Consider the following 17,232-nt stretch of genomic DNA (forward strand, 5'->3'; position numbering starts at 1 on the left):
TAGGATTCAAGTAAGAATACACATGCCTCTTGTATTTAGATAATATTTGTTTAGCCTGGAGTTCAGCTTTACCCCAGGTTCACACCTAAGAGTTTTCCACAGCATTTTGCAGAAATGCCCCACAGTCCATTTAACATGATTTCCTATGGGACACTTTCACATCTCAGCGTTTTTACCCGATGCGTTTTTTGGAAAGGGTCAGGGACTTTTTTTACCGCAAAACGTTACATTTTGGTTCTATAGACTTCAATGGAAACACTGCAGAAAAGCATGTAGTGCGTTTTTGCCGCATTTTTTATGCGTTTTTGCCACGTTTTGCTTTTTAAAATTGCCTAGCAACAAGAAAAAATAAAAAAAAAACACAACGCATCAAAAATGTGGCAAAAACGCAACGCAAAACACAATGCAGAAATGAATCAAATGCAAACTGCATAGGTGTGAACCTTGCCTTAAAGAGATCCTCTCAGGTCTCTAAAGATATCAAACCTGCAATCCAAGAAGTAGCATACTCACCTCTCCAGTGACCCATCTCTCCTGCCTTCCCCAGATTTTCAGCATTTGACACTTCTGTTAGTGTCAGATGTCAATGCCAGTAGTGGTTTACTGTGACTAGGCTATGAACATTAGGTCCCTTTCACACGAATGTTCCGGTCAGGTTTGCATGTCTGTTTTTTACAGTCAGAACCTCCATTCTTCTCTATGGTGTGGCATGTATAAATGGTCATGTGTCCATTTATACCCACCCACATCCAATCCAATTTGCCAAAAACAGATGGATGGGGATTTGTTCCCCTTCTGTCTGGCGAATCAGATTGGATGGCAGTGGGGTGTAAATGTACAGGCAGTGCAGAGGAGAGTGGGTTGTGTGGGTTTATGCAGAGCGGACACGGTCATTGGCCTCCTCAGTGGGGATCAGAGGAAAGATCACCCGCTGAGCAAATGGATTGCATGCGGATTCTGCCCCCTGTGAAGGGGTCCTCATTGCCCATTTTTACCATGTAATAATGCACGTCAGTTCAACATGTGGCAATGCATGTTACATGTGTTGTACTGAAAATGATTTTGAATGACGCCCAAAAAATTGCACCATAGTGCCTTGTGGTTCACTGCATTACAAAAATGATGTGACACACCTGTTTTTCAGGACATCCGATTTTTGGGACAAGTCATGAACACACAAAAATGGAAATGGACCCGATTACATCCATATTTCATATAAGCAGTATATACATTTGAGGGCTTGTTCAATTGTTTTCTATGAGCCCTGGACACACCATATATGTATGATGGTGTGCAGAAACAAAACGTGGCTCAACAGGCATGGTGTGAAGAATTCCGTTACCTCTAAAGCTGCAGGCACTGTGAAGTAATTCATCCTCGAATCTTACAGTAGAAGTTCAGCTCTTCTTCCAAGCAGTGACTCAGCAGCCTTCCAGCCCTCCAGGTCTTATGCATACAGGATGGTTTTTTTTTTCCTCCTTTTTGCTCCAGGGGAGGAAAACGCAGCTTAAAACCCCCACCTAAAGCCACATTTTGCATTTGCGTTAGGCATTAATGCATTCTTGGCCAGAATTTATTCTGGCCATTGGAATGCATTAATGCAGGAACGTGGTTCAACATGTCTAGCGTTTGGCGTTTTATTTATTTCAGGTACTTATATAGTATGCAGCACTTTACATAAATATTGTACATTCACATCAGTCCCTAACCCTCAAGGGGCGTACAATCTAAGGTCCCTAACTCACATTCATACATACACATACTAGGGACAATGTAGACAGGAGACAATTTACCTACCAGCATGTCTTTGGAGCGTGGGAGGAAACTGGAGGAAACCCACACAGGCACAGGGAGAACATGCAAACTCCAGGCAGGTGGTGCTGTGGTTGGGATTCAAACCAATGACCCTAGTACTCCAGGTGAAAGTGCTAGTCATTTAGCCACTGTGCTGCCCCTCTGCTGCTTTTTTTTTTTGAATGTACAAGTGATGTTTTGTTTTTTTTTAAATTTTATTTCAAAACACTCCTCTCCTACTACATCTATAAACTCCTATGTGTGCATAGACATGTAGGCTAACATAGAAGGGTGGGTAAAAAAGTCAAGCGCCTGTAAAAGCAACATTTTTGACATCCTGTGTGCATAAATCCTAATCCAACGATGCTCAACGCGCGTCCACCCGCTCTCTGTGTGTAACCTGCTGTGTCTGGGGTTGGGCCGCCACCTGTGAACTTTGCAGAGCGGCTGCCGGTGCCGGGAGCTGAAAAGCTTTCTGTGCTTCAGCACCTGGCACTGAAACAGTGATGGTGCGGCAGTGGTGTCTGACACGTGGCCTGCAGGCCGCTCTCTGCATGTAAACTGCCATTTGTTGGGCACTTGTGAACTTTGTAAGGGGCCGCAGGATGCCAGGCATTGAAACACTCAATGCAGTTCAGCAGATGGCACTGAAACAGTGAGGGTGCGACAGTGGTGTCTGACATGTGGCCTGCAGACCGCTCTCTGCATGCAAACTGCCACTTGTTGGGCACTTGTGAACTTTGTAAGGGGCTGCAGGATGCCAGGTATTGAAACACTCAATGCGTTTCAGCAGATGACACTGAAATAAGGACAGCACTGTCAGGCTCTTAGAAAAAGTAGTACTGACCTTGTTGAAAGGCTGCTCTGCATTGAACATTCTTGCTATGGGGTTGGGGCCCATTTACAGGGGGTACAGACATGCGTCACCTCTGCAGGGCCAACTTTTTCTGGCATGGGGTTGCACAGCTGTTGCATGCATCCCTGTGCTGGCATCCCCTTCCTTTCTCTTGGGACACACAGGTTGCATGGGCACAACCGTTGTGTCCTAATATAACATGCAGTTGTGTGTGGGTCCCCGAATGCACCGTCATGGTATATTAGGACACAGTGGCTATGCCAATGATGCCACGTGTCCCAATAGAAATAAATAGGAAACAGGGATGCACAGCTGCACAGGAGACGCAGATGGTACGGCAGTGGTGTCTGACATGTGGCCTGCAAGCCACTCTCTGCATGCATCCTGCCACTTGTTGGGCACTTGTGAACTTTGTAAGGGGCCACAGGATTCCAGGCATTGAAACACTCAATGCATTTCAGCACCAGGCACTGAAACAGTGATGGTACGGCAGTGGTGTCTGACACGTGGCTGCAGGCCACTCTCTGCATGCATAAACTAGGATAATTATTTAAGAGGTTATTGAATAAATTAGCGTGTCACCCAATGTATGGTCTCCATTCAGTAGCCAAAAGAGGCATACAAAAAAAAAGGGTTGTGAAAAGAGATTCACAGAAAAGCGGCTACATAATGAACAGAACGTGACACTCAGGAAATAATTTCCAAAAATTATGCTTTATTACACATATATAGATATGACATATGGGCATTTACCCTGGTTTACCATCACCTCAGTATGAGACAATACACACAGACCTAAAACCATTTAAAATGACACCAGAACCAGTCTAAATGTGTGTGTACAGCAGGAAAAATGGCTACATGAGTCTAGTGTCCCTGCAGCACAAACACATAGGTGAACACTTCCCTAGATGATGTGTTCCTAGTATGGCGAGGAACATCTGAGGAATTAAAATTGTTTTTGGGAGAGCTCAATCAGAACTCCTTTAACATTGGACTCACATATATATGTGATGAAAGATGTATCTCTTTTCTGGATCTGGAGATTAGAGTCGAAAATGGAAGACTCCTTACAAAGACATATAGGAAACCCACTGCTGCTAACACCCTATTAGAGGCAAGAAGTTATCATCCGCGTTCACTGATTTCAGGGATTCCAGTGGGACAGTTTCTGAGATGTCGGAGAAATTGTTCAAATATCAATGACTTTAGGATGGAGGCTCAGGACCTATATAGAAGATTTAGGGAAAGAGGATATTCCCATTCCCAAATTAGAAATGCTCGGAGACGGGCATATCAAACTGACCGTGAGGACTTACTATCCTCTAAAAAGGATGTGAAGGCCAAGTTGAGTGACCAACCAGTTAGAATGATAACCCAATTTGGAGCCCAATGGCAAGATGTAAAATTGATATTAGAAAAACATTGGAAGATTTTGACTCAATGCCCCAGACTGAGTAAGATTGTAGGCGAACGCCCCCAGATGGTAGCGAGAAGAGCACCGAACCTTGGTGATCTCCTTATTCATTCAGATTATCAACCATTAAAACAAACAACATGGTTAAAATCGCGTACTAAAGGGATGTTTAAATGTGGAAAATGTCAAATTTGCACATTTTTTTTGTAGCACTCTCTGCATGCAACCTGCTATTTGTTGGGCATTTGTGAACTTTGTAAGGGGCCGCAGGATTCCAGGCATTGAAACGCTCAATGCATTTCAGCAGATGGCACTGAAATAGTGACAGTACGGCAGTGATGTCTGACACGTGGCCTGCAGCCCACTCTCTGCATGCAACCTGCCACTTGTTGGGCACTTGTGAACTTTGTAAGGGGCCGCAGGACGCCAGGTATTGAAACATCCTTCCTTTCTCTTGGGACACACAGGCTGCATGGGCACAACCACTGTGTCCTAATATTACATGCGGTTGTGTGTGGGTCCCCGAATGCACCGTCATGGTATATTAGGACACAGTGGCTGTGCCCATGATGCCACATGTCCCGATAGAAATGAATAGGAAACAGGGATGCACAGCTGCACGGGAGACGCATGTCTGCACACCATGTGAATGGGCCCTTAAGGTATATCTAAAGGCAAAACTTTTTCTTTTTTTTTTTTTTTTTTTTTAGTTTTGGATAGAAGGGAAAGGGTTTAGAACCCCTGTCAGTTTCTACTGCAGTCTGCACCCACTTTAGGGAGATTCACCCTCTGTTTGTCCTGTTTATCAATGAAAGTGAAAGTAAAGAAAGTCCCAAATTTTGGGTTGTCCACAGAAAAGTAAGAGGGGAAATCCTCCAATGGGGACACTAGTTCTGGGGACCTGGGGTACTCAAGGGATTCCCTAAATTTGCAGGGATTTTCCCTCACTTCCTGTTTGGCTATGGGACAGGACGTGAGGGGAAATCTCCAAAATGGGACCCAGATGACGAAAAAAAAAAAAATCTGACAGAGGTCATAAGCCTTCCTTGCTCTATCCAAAATGAAGAAAGAAAAAGTTTTGCCTATAGTTCTACTTTAAATTGTAACAAAAGGCAAAACTTTTTCTTTTTGTTTTGGATAGAGTGAAGAGGGATTAGGATGCCTGCCAGCTTTCTATTGCTGTCTGTGTCCCCATCAGGAGCATTCACCCCCTGTATTTGTCCTGGTGATAATTTTCACTGCGAGTGGAAGTGAAAGAAAATCTCAAATTTTTGCTTGTCCCCAGAACAGAATTCTACTCTATCCAAGAAAAAAAATTTGCCTTTAGTTCTACTTTCTGTTTCAGTACTGCTGACCTGAACACCAATTTGGGGGGGGGGGGGGGGTGGTAAAAAAAACATTGCCAATAATCAACAATAAAAGGAGGGGGGCATTAAAAAGCACTGCTTTATAATACCAGTGCAGAAGGAAACAGTTAACAGCACTGCCTCTGACACCAATGCTGGGGGTTATTATTGCTGTCATTACACTATTGCTGGGGGTTATTTTGGAGGTTACTGATACTATTCATGGGGGTTATTATTGTGCCCACTAGCGCCAATACTGGGGTGCCTACTGGCACCAAAGCTGTCTGTTATCATTTGGGTCACTGACACTTATGCTAGGGATTATTATTGAGGTCACTGATGCTATTGCTGTGGGTTATTATTATGCCCACTGGCACCAATGCTGGGGGTTATTATTGTGCCCACTAACACTAATGCTGGGGGTTATTATTGTGCCCACTAGCACCAATGCAGGGGTTATTATGCCCACTGTTGCTATGGGTTATTTTGGGGGTTACTGATACTATTGCTAGGGAATATTATTGAGGTCACTGATACTATTGCTGGGGCTTATTATTCTGCCCACTGGCACTAATGCTGGGGGTTATTTTTGTGCTTACTAGCACCAATGCAGGGGGTTATTATTATGCTCACTGGCACTAATGCTGGGGGGTTTTATTGTGCACACTAGCACCAATGTTGGGGGTAATTATTGTGCTCACTAACATTAATGCTGGGGGTTATTATTGTGCCAACTGGCACCAATGCTGGGGGTTATTGGGGTCACTGATACTATTGCTGGGGGTTATTATAATATCCACTGGCACCAATGCTGGGGAATATTATTGTGGTCACTGACACCAATTCTGGGGCTTATTATTGCAATTACTGACACAGTGCTGGGGGTTAGGGTTGCCACCTCATCCCTTTACAACCGAACACATATTGATTACACATGTTCTGTTGCTGATTAAGGTGGTCATTAAAATCAGTGCCTTATCTGATTAAATTAGCCAGATAACCTGTGTAACTATGGATGAGGTGACAACCCTACTGTTGGTTTTTTTGCAGCCACTAACATCATTTATGACTTCAACTTTCCCTTCGGTGATCATTGCAGTATGCTGCAAATGCACCAAGACGAAACTGTTTTGATGTTGAGATGCGTTAATCGGCCATCTAACTCAACACTGTGCAGAATACCATATTTGAACGCACTGCTATTATGTGGCCCCCTGGAAGTGTCGGGGACCACACTCAAGGCCCTCTATTATTTTTCAAATTTCCCACCATTTATCTAATCTAAACATAGAGCAGTGGCTCTGGCAGGAGGAAGCACGGTGACCACTGTTTCTCTTGTGAATTGAAGAACCCCTCAGGTGTTCTGCATGCATTATTGTTAGGGTTGCCACCTCATCCCTTTAAACCCGAACACATATTCATTACACAGGTTCTGTGGCTAATTTAATGCAGATAAGGCAGTAAGTGAGTTTAATGACCACCTTAATCAGCCATAGAACCTGTGTCATGAATGTGTTCGGGTTTAAAGGGATGAGGTGGCAAGCCTCATTATTATTGATGTACCCTTTTGGGGTTGCCACCTCCTGCCTTTAAAACTGAACACATTAGTTACACAGATTCTGTGGCTGTTTTGGTTGATAATTAAACTCATTTAATGCCTTATCTGCATTAAATTAGCCTCACAACCTGTGTAGTTAATATGTTTGGCTTTAAAGGGAGGAGGTGGCAACCACAATAAAAGGGCACATCAACAATAATGCACCCTACCTTTTATTTCTAATGGATCCCAGACATGCATTTGATATGCAACTCCCATTATATTTTGCTTTTTTTGGGTGTGGGCATCCTGAGCACATTGTTAGTAGATGCATAAAAGTTTCCACATGACAACAGTAAGTCCCGGTTCACATATATGCGCCTGTGCGGACTGCGTTTTGCACAGGCACGAGAGTCCATTCATTTGAATGGACTCCCGTGCCCCGTGAGCCCTGGTTCACATATATGCGGGCCGCATTTTGCGTGAGTACGAGAGTGCATTAATTTGAATGGACTCCCATGCCCCGTGACACGCAGAGAAGTCCCTGCAATTCTTCTGAAGATGCAGCCCGCACGGGAACCTCGGTTCCCAGGGCGGTTGCATTTTCCAGTGCGGGCAGCGTGCCATTAGAACTAATGGCACCCGCGCGTGGGTCCACAATTCTCTCTGCGGCTGCACGGATTTTCATGCAGATCCGCAGCGGCCCCACCCGCACAGATGTGAACCTAGCATAAAAAACAAGCTTTAAAACCAACATGTACGGAAAAATGATGTTCCTGGTCCAAATGTTGGGTGAATGTGGGGGAACCTGCTGCTGAATGCAGTCAATTAATGTGTTTTAGAAACTTGGCGAAAATGCAGTGTACGGTCAGCCAACTAACTATTGCCCATTATAAATACATCCTAAAACCAGCACAAAGCACATTTGTCATTAAATGCAATTCCCCAAACCTGGGTCTCCTTCAATTGAACTGAAGGCAAACATCGCCCTCTAGTGGAGAATGAAGGGTAAACACTGAAATGCAGGCATGTTAATCAATGCACTTAATGATCACCTGCTGCCAATCTCAGGATTTTCCCCTGATCCCCTCCAAGGAAAACCATCAGCAGAGCACAAATGCAAAATAAAACATTTTTCCGCTTTAAAAACAAATGTTTTGCTAAAGAAAGAGAAATATGCCATCATGAACTGATAAACGGAGAATAAAACTGCTGAGAGATTCATTACGTGAGAACATTTCCCATCCAGTTTAAAGGTCCCATCCTGCCTGCATTCTGTAACAGCTCAGGTGAACTCGGTTGTATCGGGGTTGATGGCTTGAAAGGCGACTTTGGTGGTACAGGTTGTGTCTGCTGTTTCTATGGGAGGTTTTCATTGATGATTTATGTGAAATCATGAATATGTTCTGCTCATGGCTGGTGATTGATGAAGTAACGCATTGTGAATTAAAATTGACATTGTTTTTTTTTTTTTGCTGGGATTAGTTCATATAAATGGCTGGCTATTATTACATGTTGCACCTGTGTGTTAAAGCACTGACTTCTACCTCTGTACAAACAAGGATTTGTAATATTTACTTGTAAACTCTATTCTGGAAAGCATCAGATGAAGTAAGCACTTACAAAGCATTTATTAAGCCTCAAACAGCTTTTTTTTTTCTTTTAACCCCTCTAAGTACTAGTTACATACTCCGTAAGGTCTGTTCACACCACAAACGCTCCAGATGCTTTAATGCATTTACATTTTTTATGCTTTCCAGTGTACTTTACTTTCTTTTTTTTTTATTCCAAGGTTTCCTGGTGTTTTTTAATGTGATGTGTTCCCGTGCATTTTTTTTTATGCATTTCAGTGTGTTTGTTATGCCTTTTTGCCGCATTCCAGTACAGTTCTGTGCAGAAAGAAAATGCAGTATGTTCTACTTTTTTTTTTTTTTTCCTCCACTGGAACTGACTGCACTATTGTGTCCTATACCATTGGAACCCATATAATGTACTGTCCATGCATTTTTGAAGTAGAAAAAAATTGCATGTTCTACTTTTTTTTTTTTTCCTTCACTGGAACTGACTGCACTAGTGTGCACTATGCCATTGGGACCCATATAATGTACTGTCCATGCATTGTTGATGCAGAAAAAAATGCAGCATGTCCTACTTTTTTTTTTTCCCTCTACTGGAACTGACTGCACTAGTGTTTCCTATACTATTGGAACCCATATAATGTACTGTCCATGCATTTTTGATGCAGAAAAAAAATGCACTGAACTGCAACTGCTGTGAACCAATCCATTTATGTTTGAATGTGAGCTCTTCAGGCTAGCATTTCCAAGCATAAAAATGCCTGTGTGTATGTAGCCTACCATGTGCGGGGCTTGTTCATGTGTATTGTATTAAGCAAGGATTTGTATTTAGCCTAGGTTCGCATCCTGAATCGGATATGAATCACACAGGAATGTGCTGTGCAATTCACATGCGATTCAGTGCGGTGTGATTTAAGCCCACTCATTTTGAATCTGCAACAAAGTCATGCATGCAGCTCTTTTGGGGAACGCACTGCAACTGGATTGCATAATCCTTCTGTACCATGTGATCCGGTGCAAGCCAACGCATTTGGGGTGACGTTAAAGTGCAACTACACTGCTTCTGAGCACCACAAATCAGAAATGCTAATTATTCAATTTTAATATTCAGATCAAACTCCCCGATTCATCCATGTCTCCATGCTTTATTTAAAAAAAAAAAAAAACACCTTGGAAATACACCCCCTAGCATTTCTGGCTGTGGTCATCTTGAGTAAGGGCAGAAGATTCATGTAGCATTTACTTCCTGGAATCCATCTGTTCTTAGCTGAGGCATACAAACAGGAGGGTGTGCTTAGCTGAGAAAACACCCCCAGAAGACACCTGGGATGTATGAGATCATTTGCTTAGGCAAGTAACTAAAGAAATGTAAGGAAATACTTTAAAACAAGTAAATTTGATCTACTTTCCTATATATTTACTAATGCTAGCAGCATAAGGATTAAAAATAGTCAATGTTGATTGAAAGAGTGAAGTTCCACTTTATGATTGGGCACAAGGGTAGTGCGATTTGAAAATGGTGTGGGAAACCTGCACGGCTGTGAACCAAGGCTAAATGTGTTTGATCAGTTTTCATAAATATGCTGTTTTCTTTCTGTTACACTCTGAGAGGCTGACAGCTGCTGCGGCTGGATGGTCATTGGGCAGTATGTGCTGAGTACCCGGAACGCAGACTGCTTGCATCCTAGACATTCATCCCTTGGAGCATTCTGCACTATGCTAGTACTGTTGGGGCCCTTTCGTGTGGGCTTTCCAATCCGGTCCATGTAATGGTTTTTCAGGCAGACCTGTTCAGAAGCTCTGTGCATCTCTATGGACAGGCGGATGCACATACTTGAACAGACTTGTGTTCGTCCAGGTTCGAAAAAAAACAGAAAAGGACTGCGTCTTTTTCTGTTTTCTGGACCTAAATGTGCTGGGTCAAAAGTTGCCTATTGTAAAAACCACACAAGTCTGTTTACATCCAGCCACCTATTGACCCATCACAGGCCTGCTGTATAACACAAACTGAAAGGGCACAGATGTGAAAACAAAAATAAAAAACCTGACATTTGTACTGTTCAGCTCCAGTTCAGCAGGTGATCACAGATCCTCTGCTGAATGGAGCGAAATAGCCCCTAGGTGCATCGTCCAGCTGCAACAGTTGTCAGCCTCTCATGGCATTTAACAAGTTGCCAGCAGGGGGGGCTGGATGGTGCGCCTCTACTTTCTACCTGTACCTAAGGCCTCATGCACACTGACAATTATTTGAACTCCCCTAGAAGCCAGCAGCCTTTTGGCAAAAAGAACGCTTGACGCTTGTAAAAGTGTGTAGTACGTTTACCCGCATCAAGCGTTTGGGTGTTTATTCATTTCATTGGCCAGAATAAATAATTTATTCTGGCTATTGAAATAAATTCATGCTCAAGTGCTAAACGTGCCTAGAGTTAACCTTCATTTAAGCGCATCAAGTAGACTACTTGCATTCTAGACATTCATCCCTTGGAGCATACTGCACTATGCTAGTACTGTTGGGGCCCTTTCATGTGGGCTTTCCAATCAGGTCCACGTAATGGTTTTTCAGGCAGATCTGTTCAGAAGCTCTGTGCATGTCTATGGACAGGCAGATGCACATACTTGAATAGACTTGTGTCCATCCAGGTCAGAAAACCAAAAATAGAAAAGGACTGTCTTTTTGTTTTTTTTGGACCTAATTGTGCTGGGTCGAAGGATGCCTAATGTAAAGCCAAACATAAGTCTGTTTTTCATCCAGTGTCTTTTTCTGTTTTTACAGCCAAGACACTCCTGCATGCCCTGGCAGTGCTTTCTTTTTCTGCCACTAAACTCCTGTGTGTCTATGAACACATCTGATAGCATGCAGGGGAGTTTAGAGGCAGAAATAAAACCCACCTGATGCCACTAGGAGCAGCTGTAAAAACGGCCAGTGCACTTGAGGCCTAAGGGCCCTTTCACACTGATCAGATTTTGATGTGCTTCAAAAGCATGAAAAATATGCATGAAAAATGTATCCCTTCAAATCCTATGGAACTCTTCACACCAATGCGCTGCAGGTAAGGTGCATTTTTAAAAGTTGGCATGCTGCATTTTTTGTGCATCACAAATGCACCTACCCACTGAAATGAATGGGAAATGCATCCATGGTTTTTTTGAGTCACATGTCCAAGATTCATGAGGACATGCTGGAAGTCCAGAAAACACACCAAAAATGCATTGCAAACACATAAAAATCACTGTAAAAAAAAAGCATATGCATTTTTACTGTGCTTTTTCAGTGAGAAAGGGCCTGTGGGCTAAACGCCCAATGTGCATGAGGCCACAGAGGAGATATATACAGAATTATACAAGAGTATCCATTTCTACACCAGTACATGTGCATACAAATATTTACACTACCAAGTGCCATATCCATTTCTTTTTGTAATATATTTAATCCGGGTAAGCCTAAATCACAAAAACTGCCTGTACCTTCCACCCGCATCTAAACTCTGGAGCCTCATGCGCTGGAACTAAACACCCAGTGTGTATGAGGCACATAGTGATATACAGACGTAATATACAGCATTTCCTACAAATGCAATCTGATGATGTAATTATCAGACTTGATCTACGGTCACAACCAATAGAAACAGGCTGCTGCAGGCAAGAACATCCTATGAATGTGATGCTTGGGCAGCACAGTGGCTAAATGGTTAGCACTTCCTCCTGGCAGTACTAGGGTCGTTAGTTCGAATCCCAACCACGGCACCACCTGCCTGGAGTTTGAATGTTCTCCCTGCGCCTGCGTGGGTTTCCTCCCAACCTCAAACAGACATGTATGAATGCAAGTTAGATCGTACGTCCCTTGAAGATTAGGGACTGCTGTGAATGTACAGTATATGTAAAAGCACTGCATAAATTGACTAAGTACCTGAAATAAATACTTATGTATAAGGAATACTATCCTGTAATAGCTGTCACCAGGGGCGGACTGACCATTTGGAAACTCGGGCACTGCCTGAGGGCCCGGGGTCAGTAGGGGGCCCCATGAGATGCCCCTGATACCTTTTTCATAGGCTTTTTTGAGTTTGGGCAAGGACACAGGGGCCCCATGATCCCCTAATGTCCGGGGGCCCCATGAGTTGTCAGTCCGCCCCTGGCTGTCACCTATATCTGAGAGGGATTAGCGGAGGACTGCTAATTATGATAAGATAATATAAAGTTTCCTTCCAAAAAGGAGAAATATTAAATCTCTCTGTACTTTTCAGGTCTTCAGCTGCTGGATGTGTTGACAAAATTAAGGTAAAAATTTTTTTTTAAATTATAAGTATTATGCTGCTTATAAATTTTGCTAAACTTCTTTTTTTTTTTTTTTGTCTGTTGTGGAAGTGATCAAGTTAAAGCCATCCTGTCACTATCCTACAAATATTCTATCAGTGGCACACTGTAGAAGAATTGGCTGATGCCTACCTGTTGGAGGGGCAGGGAGGGAAGAGGGGTAGTGAGCCAGTCAACAGTAAAAGGCTTTAAGCGTGGTGGGGACAAACATAGATCTATACTCAAACAAAAAGTTAATAAAATTTAAAAAAAAATTAAAAAAACGGGCAGACTTGATGGACCATTCAGTAGACTTTTTCTGCCATCACTTTTCTATGTTTCTAAGCTACCGGTGTGGGATGGCATGTCCTCAGCTGCTTGTCTTGGTTCCTCCCACTGACCCCCTCATTACAACACAGAATAGTGGCAGGAGGAACCACAATGCAGCTATTCAACACGCCTAGAAACATTGGATAGCAGCAGTGTCTGTAACTCTTACTAAGAAATACTCAGATCTATCTCACCCCCCAGGGAGATGAGCTTTCAGCCAGTTCTACAGGCCATATATCAAACACTAGGCCCACAGGCCCAATCCAGCCCACCCAGCCTTGTCACGTAGCCCTCCCACTGAGTTTTAAATCCAGAACGTGGCAGAACTCCATTCCTCCACCTCTGGCTCTCACCCTCCGCTTTCACTTGTAAACATAGAACTCTTCTGTGTTGATAAGGGACAGCTTTGCTTTCAGCGGCTTCCAGATATAACAGATCCCTCACGGTGGGCCATGGCGGGGACAGCTCTCCAGAATGTGAGAACCAGAACAATCTCCCTACAAGATGAAGCACAGCCGCCTACACAGGGAGGTATAACAGGGCCAAATACATGGGTAGTAGCGAGAGCTACCAACACAGGGCGGTACTAGAGCCGTCTACGTAGGTAATTACTAAAGCTGGGGCCAAGTGGGGGGGGCGCGAGATTTACTGCACACTGCATAGTACACCCCTAAACTCTACACGTAGCACACCCCTGAACTCTGCCCTCTTACATAGCATACTCCTGAACTCTGTATGTAGCACACCCCAGATATAATCAGCCCTTTGAGGGCAGAAGAGTTTATGTAGGATATGAGTAATATGTAGGAGCCATCTTGTTTTAGGCTCCATGCACACTGGCCTAAAAGAAACTCTGCTCTTGGCAGAAAAAAAACCTAATTTTGAGCATTTTTGTTCTAGATTTTAAGAGCCACAAAAAGCTCTAAAAAATGCAAAACAGAAGTTTTTTTTATTTTCCTGCCGCTAAACGCTGTATCTCTTGCTAAGAAATACTCCGATCTATCTCACCCCCCAGGGAGATGAGCTTTCAGCCAGTTCTACAGGCCATATATCAAACACTAGGCCCACAGGCCAAATCCAGCCAACCCGGCCTTGTCATGTGGCCCTCCCACTGAGTTTTAAAGGTTTTTTTTTTCCTGCCACTAAACGCTGAGTTAAAAAAACACATCTAGACTACCTAATGTGCATACACATATAGGATAACAGTTGCTTCTACAGGAAAAATGCTAAACTCCTCTAGAAACATTTTTTTTTTTAATCTGGGGTGCATGGAGCCCAAGTCCTCATGCACACTGGAAGTTTTTACAGTGACTGTTTTTGGCTTTTGGCATTTTTTATAACAGCCAGTAAACTCCCCAGCATGTTATCCTATGTGTCCATGCACACATAGACTGTTATCAGCTTTTTTTGGCTGGAAAAAAAACCTAGAACTAGTGGGTTTCTAGAGGAGTTTTTTAGCTGGAAAAACGCTCTAAAGTGGCAAATGGCGATAAATCACGGCAAACTAGCGTTTTGGACCTTTTTTTGTGCCGCTAAATGCTAATGCAAAAATGCTACAAATCGCTGAAAAACTCACGTTTTTGGCATGACTATGCACAGCTAATGTGACCAGCGTTATCAAAATGCCCAGTGTTCATGGAGCCTTAAAGAAAACCTGTGGGTTTGTTTAACCATTCTATCTGCCTTTCTATTGGCAACTGTGGAAGCCCATTGGGGTTACAAGGGAGGGGCAGGAGCATGTCGGCCCAGTGCCGAATTTATAAGGGCTTGTTCACACTTGACTAAATTTCTAACTCTTACCAAATGCTCCTATAGCTTTAGTATGGGCGTTAGATGTCAATGAGCTTTAGACTGGCTTTTTACAAGCTTTAAAAACGCTCCCCAAATGCCGTATGTGCAGTTTTGAAGCATTTTAGAAGCATTTGACAAGCATTAAAACCACATCACAAATTAAACTGTGATGTTAATGCTCTGCAACCACACCGCAAATGCCTCGCAAAGCCTGCCAGTGCACTTGAGGAGCATCACCATAGACTTGAATGGGAGGCGTTGAAAGGCTTCAATTCCTCCTGACTCAACATGAAGCTTCAGTTTTGAAGCAACACAACGCTAATGCTTCATGTTTTGATAATGTGAACAGCACTGTGTGCTGCCCATGTTACCATTTGCAAAGGCGTTTGAGGAGCTTTAAAAACGTCCCTTAAACGCCTGCTTTCAAACCAGTGTGAACTAGCCCTAAGGGGGAAAAAGGGGCAACTGTCCTGGGCTCCCTTGACAGAATGGGCCCCCCTCTATACAAAAATAATATAAAACAATATAAAAAGTTATATAAAATATTCAAAAATAAATAATAAACCTTTAGAACAAAAAATAATAAAAAAAATTACTGCTTTTATTAAATGTATATTGGGAAATACTTAATATTTTGCTTGCCTTTACCTTTAAAAGTTTTTTTTACTTTCGGCTGGTATATTGTATTATTTTAAAAAATGATTTTTGGCAGCTCAAGCGAACCGCAATTCCACTCTTAGTGATACTAAAGTCTTGGGGGTTTCTTTTCTTAAAAATAACAAACATGTCATACTTACCTGCTGTGTGCAGTGGTTTTGCACAGAGCAGCCCTCTTCTTGGGTCCCCTAGCAGTGCTCCTGGCCCCTCCCTCCTGTCAGGTGCCCCCATAGCAAACTCAACCAAATTCAAATGGTGTAGCTCAACCACATAATCGCATAGCTAAACATAATCTCCTTTCTGCTGCTTGGCTTTTCTGTTGAGTAAAAAGACTAGCTAAGGTTTGGCTGGAGTACTCTAATTCTTTAGTAAATTATCCCTGAAATAACCCCCTTTGGTTATCTTCGTAAGCTGCTATGTTTGGACCATCCAACCATAACCAATATACCATTTTTGATGGAGACTGCAAAGCTAAATCACCCAATGACTTCTTGTATCTCTTGGGGATTCACGGCGGTTGGAAAGATGAATGTCCAAGTTTTGGCACTGCCTCCTGCCATTATTTCACATTACAATGAACACAGTGAAATGTTGCCACCTTAAAGCTATTGTGCATTCTAACCAAGTAGCATTTACTATAACTGAAAGCTCCGCGTTGTGTAAGTAGATTCTTTACTATTAACAATGTAATAGTAGATTTTACACTAAACCCATCAACCAAACCTTCTCATCATGAATCAAAGGTCTTCAGTACTATAACTGCTATTAATGAAGCCTAATCTTAGACCCATTTTTATTGTTTTTCAGAGATTTAGAGGATGATGACTTGTTAGTGCAGGTCTGTGTCTTTGAAGAAGCCAAGTCAGAAGATGATGAAGATCTTCTCAAGCTATATGGAGGAATTGATATGAACAATCATCAAGAGGTCTTCTCTACACTCTTCAACAAAGTATGTTTCAACAAGCAGTTGCATGAAAGGCAACTCCAGCAAAGATATATAAATCTGCTTGTGTGTCCGTAATATAATGCAGAAATATCTTTCAGTCCAGTTGGTTGTATGACTAGCTGTTAACATGCTATGTGCAAGTTGAGGTCAGGTTTGAAGTGTGTTTGTTCTGTGGAGTAGGAGATATGTTGGTGAGCTTGCAATTGGGAGAGTGGTCATTGTAGATGTCGTTAGGGCAATGATGTGTACCAACATCACATATAAGAATCTGGGGGTTGGGTAATGGGCCATGCTGTTTAGAATTGCCCCCTTCTTTTATTCTACAACCAAATGGCAAAGTAGGCGTGAGTATGCACATTGCAAACTGTATGGCAGATAAACCGTAACTACATATGTACTTCAACTGTTTTTACATGTTTGATTGGAGTTCCCTTGTAACTCATTGCACGTTTATGCATTACCCTGATCACTTTTGGACATTCCAAATAATGAATGTTCACCTGTTTTCTACCTTACAAACATTGTCCATCTTGGAACTCTTTCCTCATCCTGTGATGTTGAGTGCATTTTAAGGAAGTGTATATTTTATTTTAGCTCTTTTCTCCTGGTTCTATTAATACTGTTGGTTGCCTTGATCCTTTTAGTCAGTAACCAGAAGAGGTTGCAAGCCCAAATGTACAAAGGATTT

General features: G+C 42.7%; 1 protein-coding gene across 2 annotated transcripts in view; it reads left to right on the forward strand.

Annotated features, from left to right (window-relative positions):
• Positions 1-17,232, forward strand: part of INF2 (inverted formin 2) — a 139,796-nt gene that overhangs the window by 64,767 nt on the left and 57,797 nt on the right. For both annotated transcript variants that reach the window (XM_089680293.1, XM_089680294.1), the window contains exons 5-6: positions 12,772-12,805; positions 16,406-16,547. In XM_089680293.1, the coding sequence (XP_089536419.1) occupies positions 12,772-12,805; positions 16,406-16,547 (176 nt within the window). The remainder of the gene's footprint in view (positions 1-12,771; positions 12,806-16,405; positions 16,548-17,232) is intronic.

The sequence above is a fragment of the Staurois parvus genome, unplaced genomic scaffold (assembly GCF_062004578.1).
Source record: "Staurois parvus isolate SC_StPar_1 unplaced genomic scaffold, SC_StPar_1.0 ptg000239l, whole genome shotgun sequence".
NCBI lineage: Eukaryota > Metazoa > Chordata > Amphibia > Anura > Ranidae > Staurois > Staurois parvus.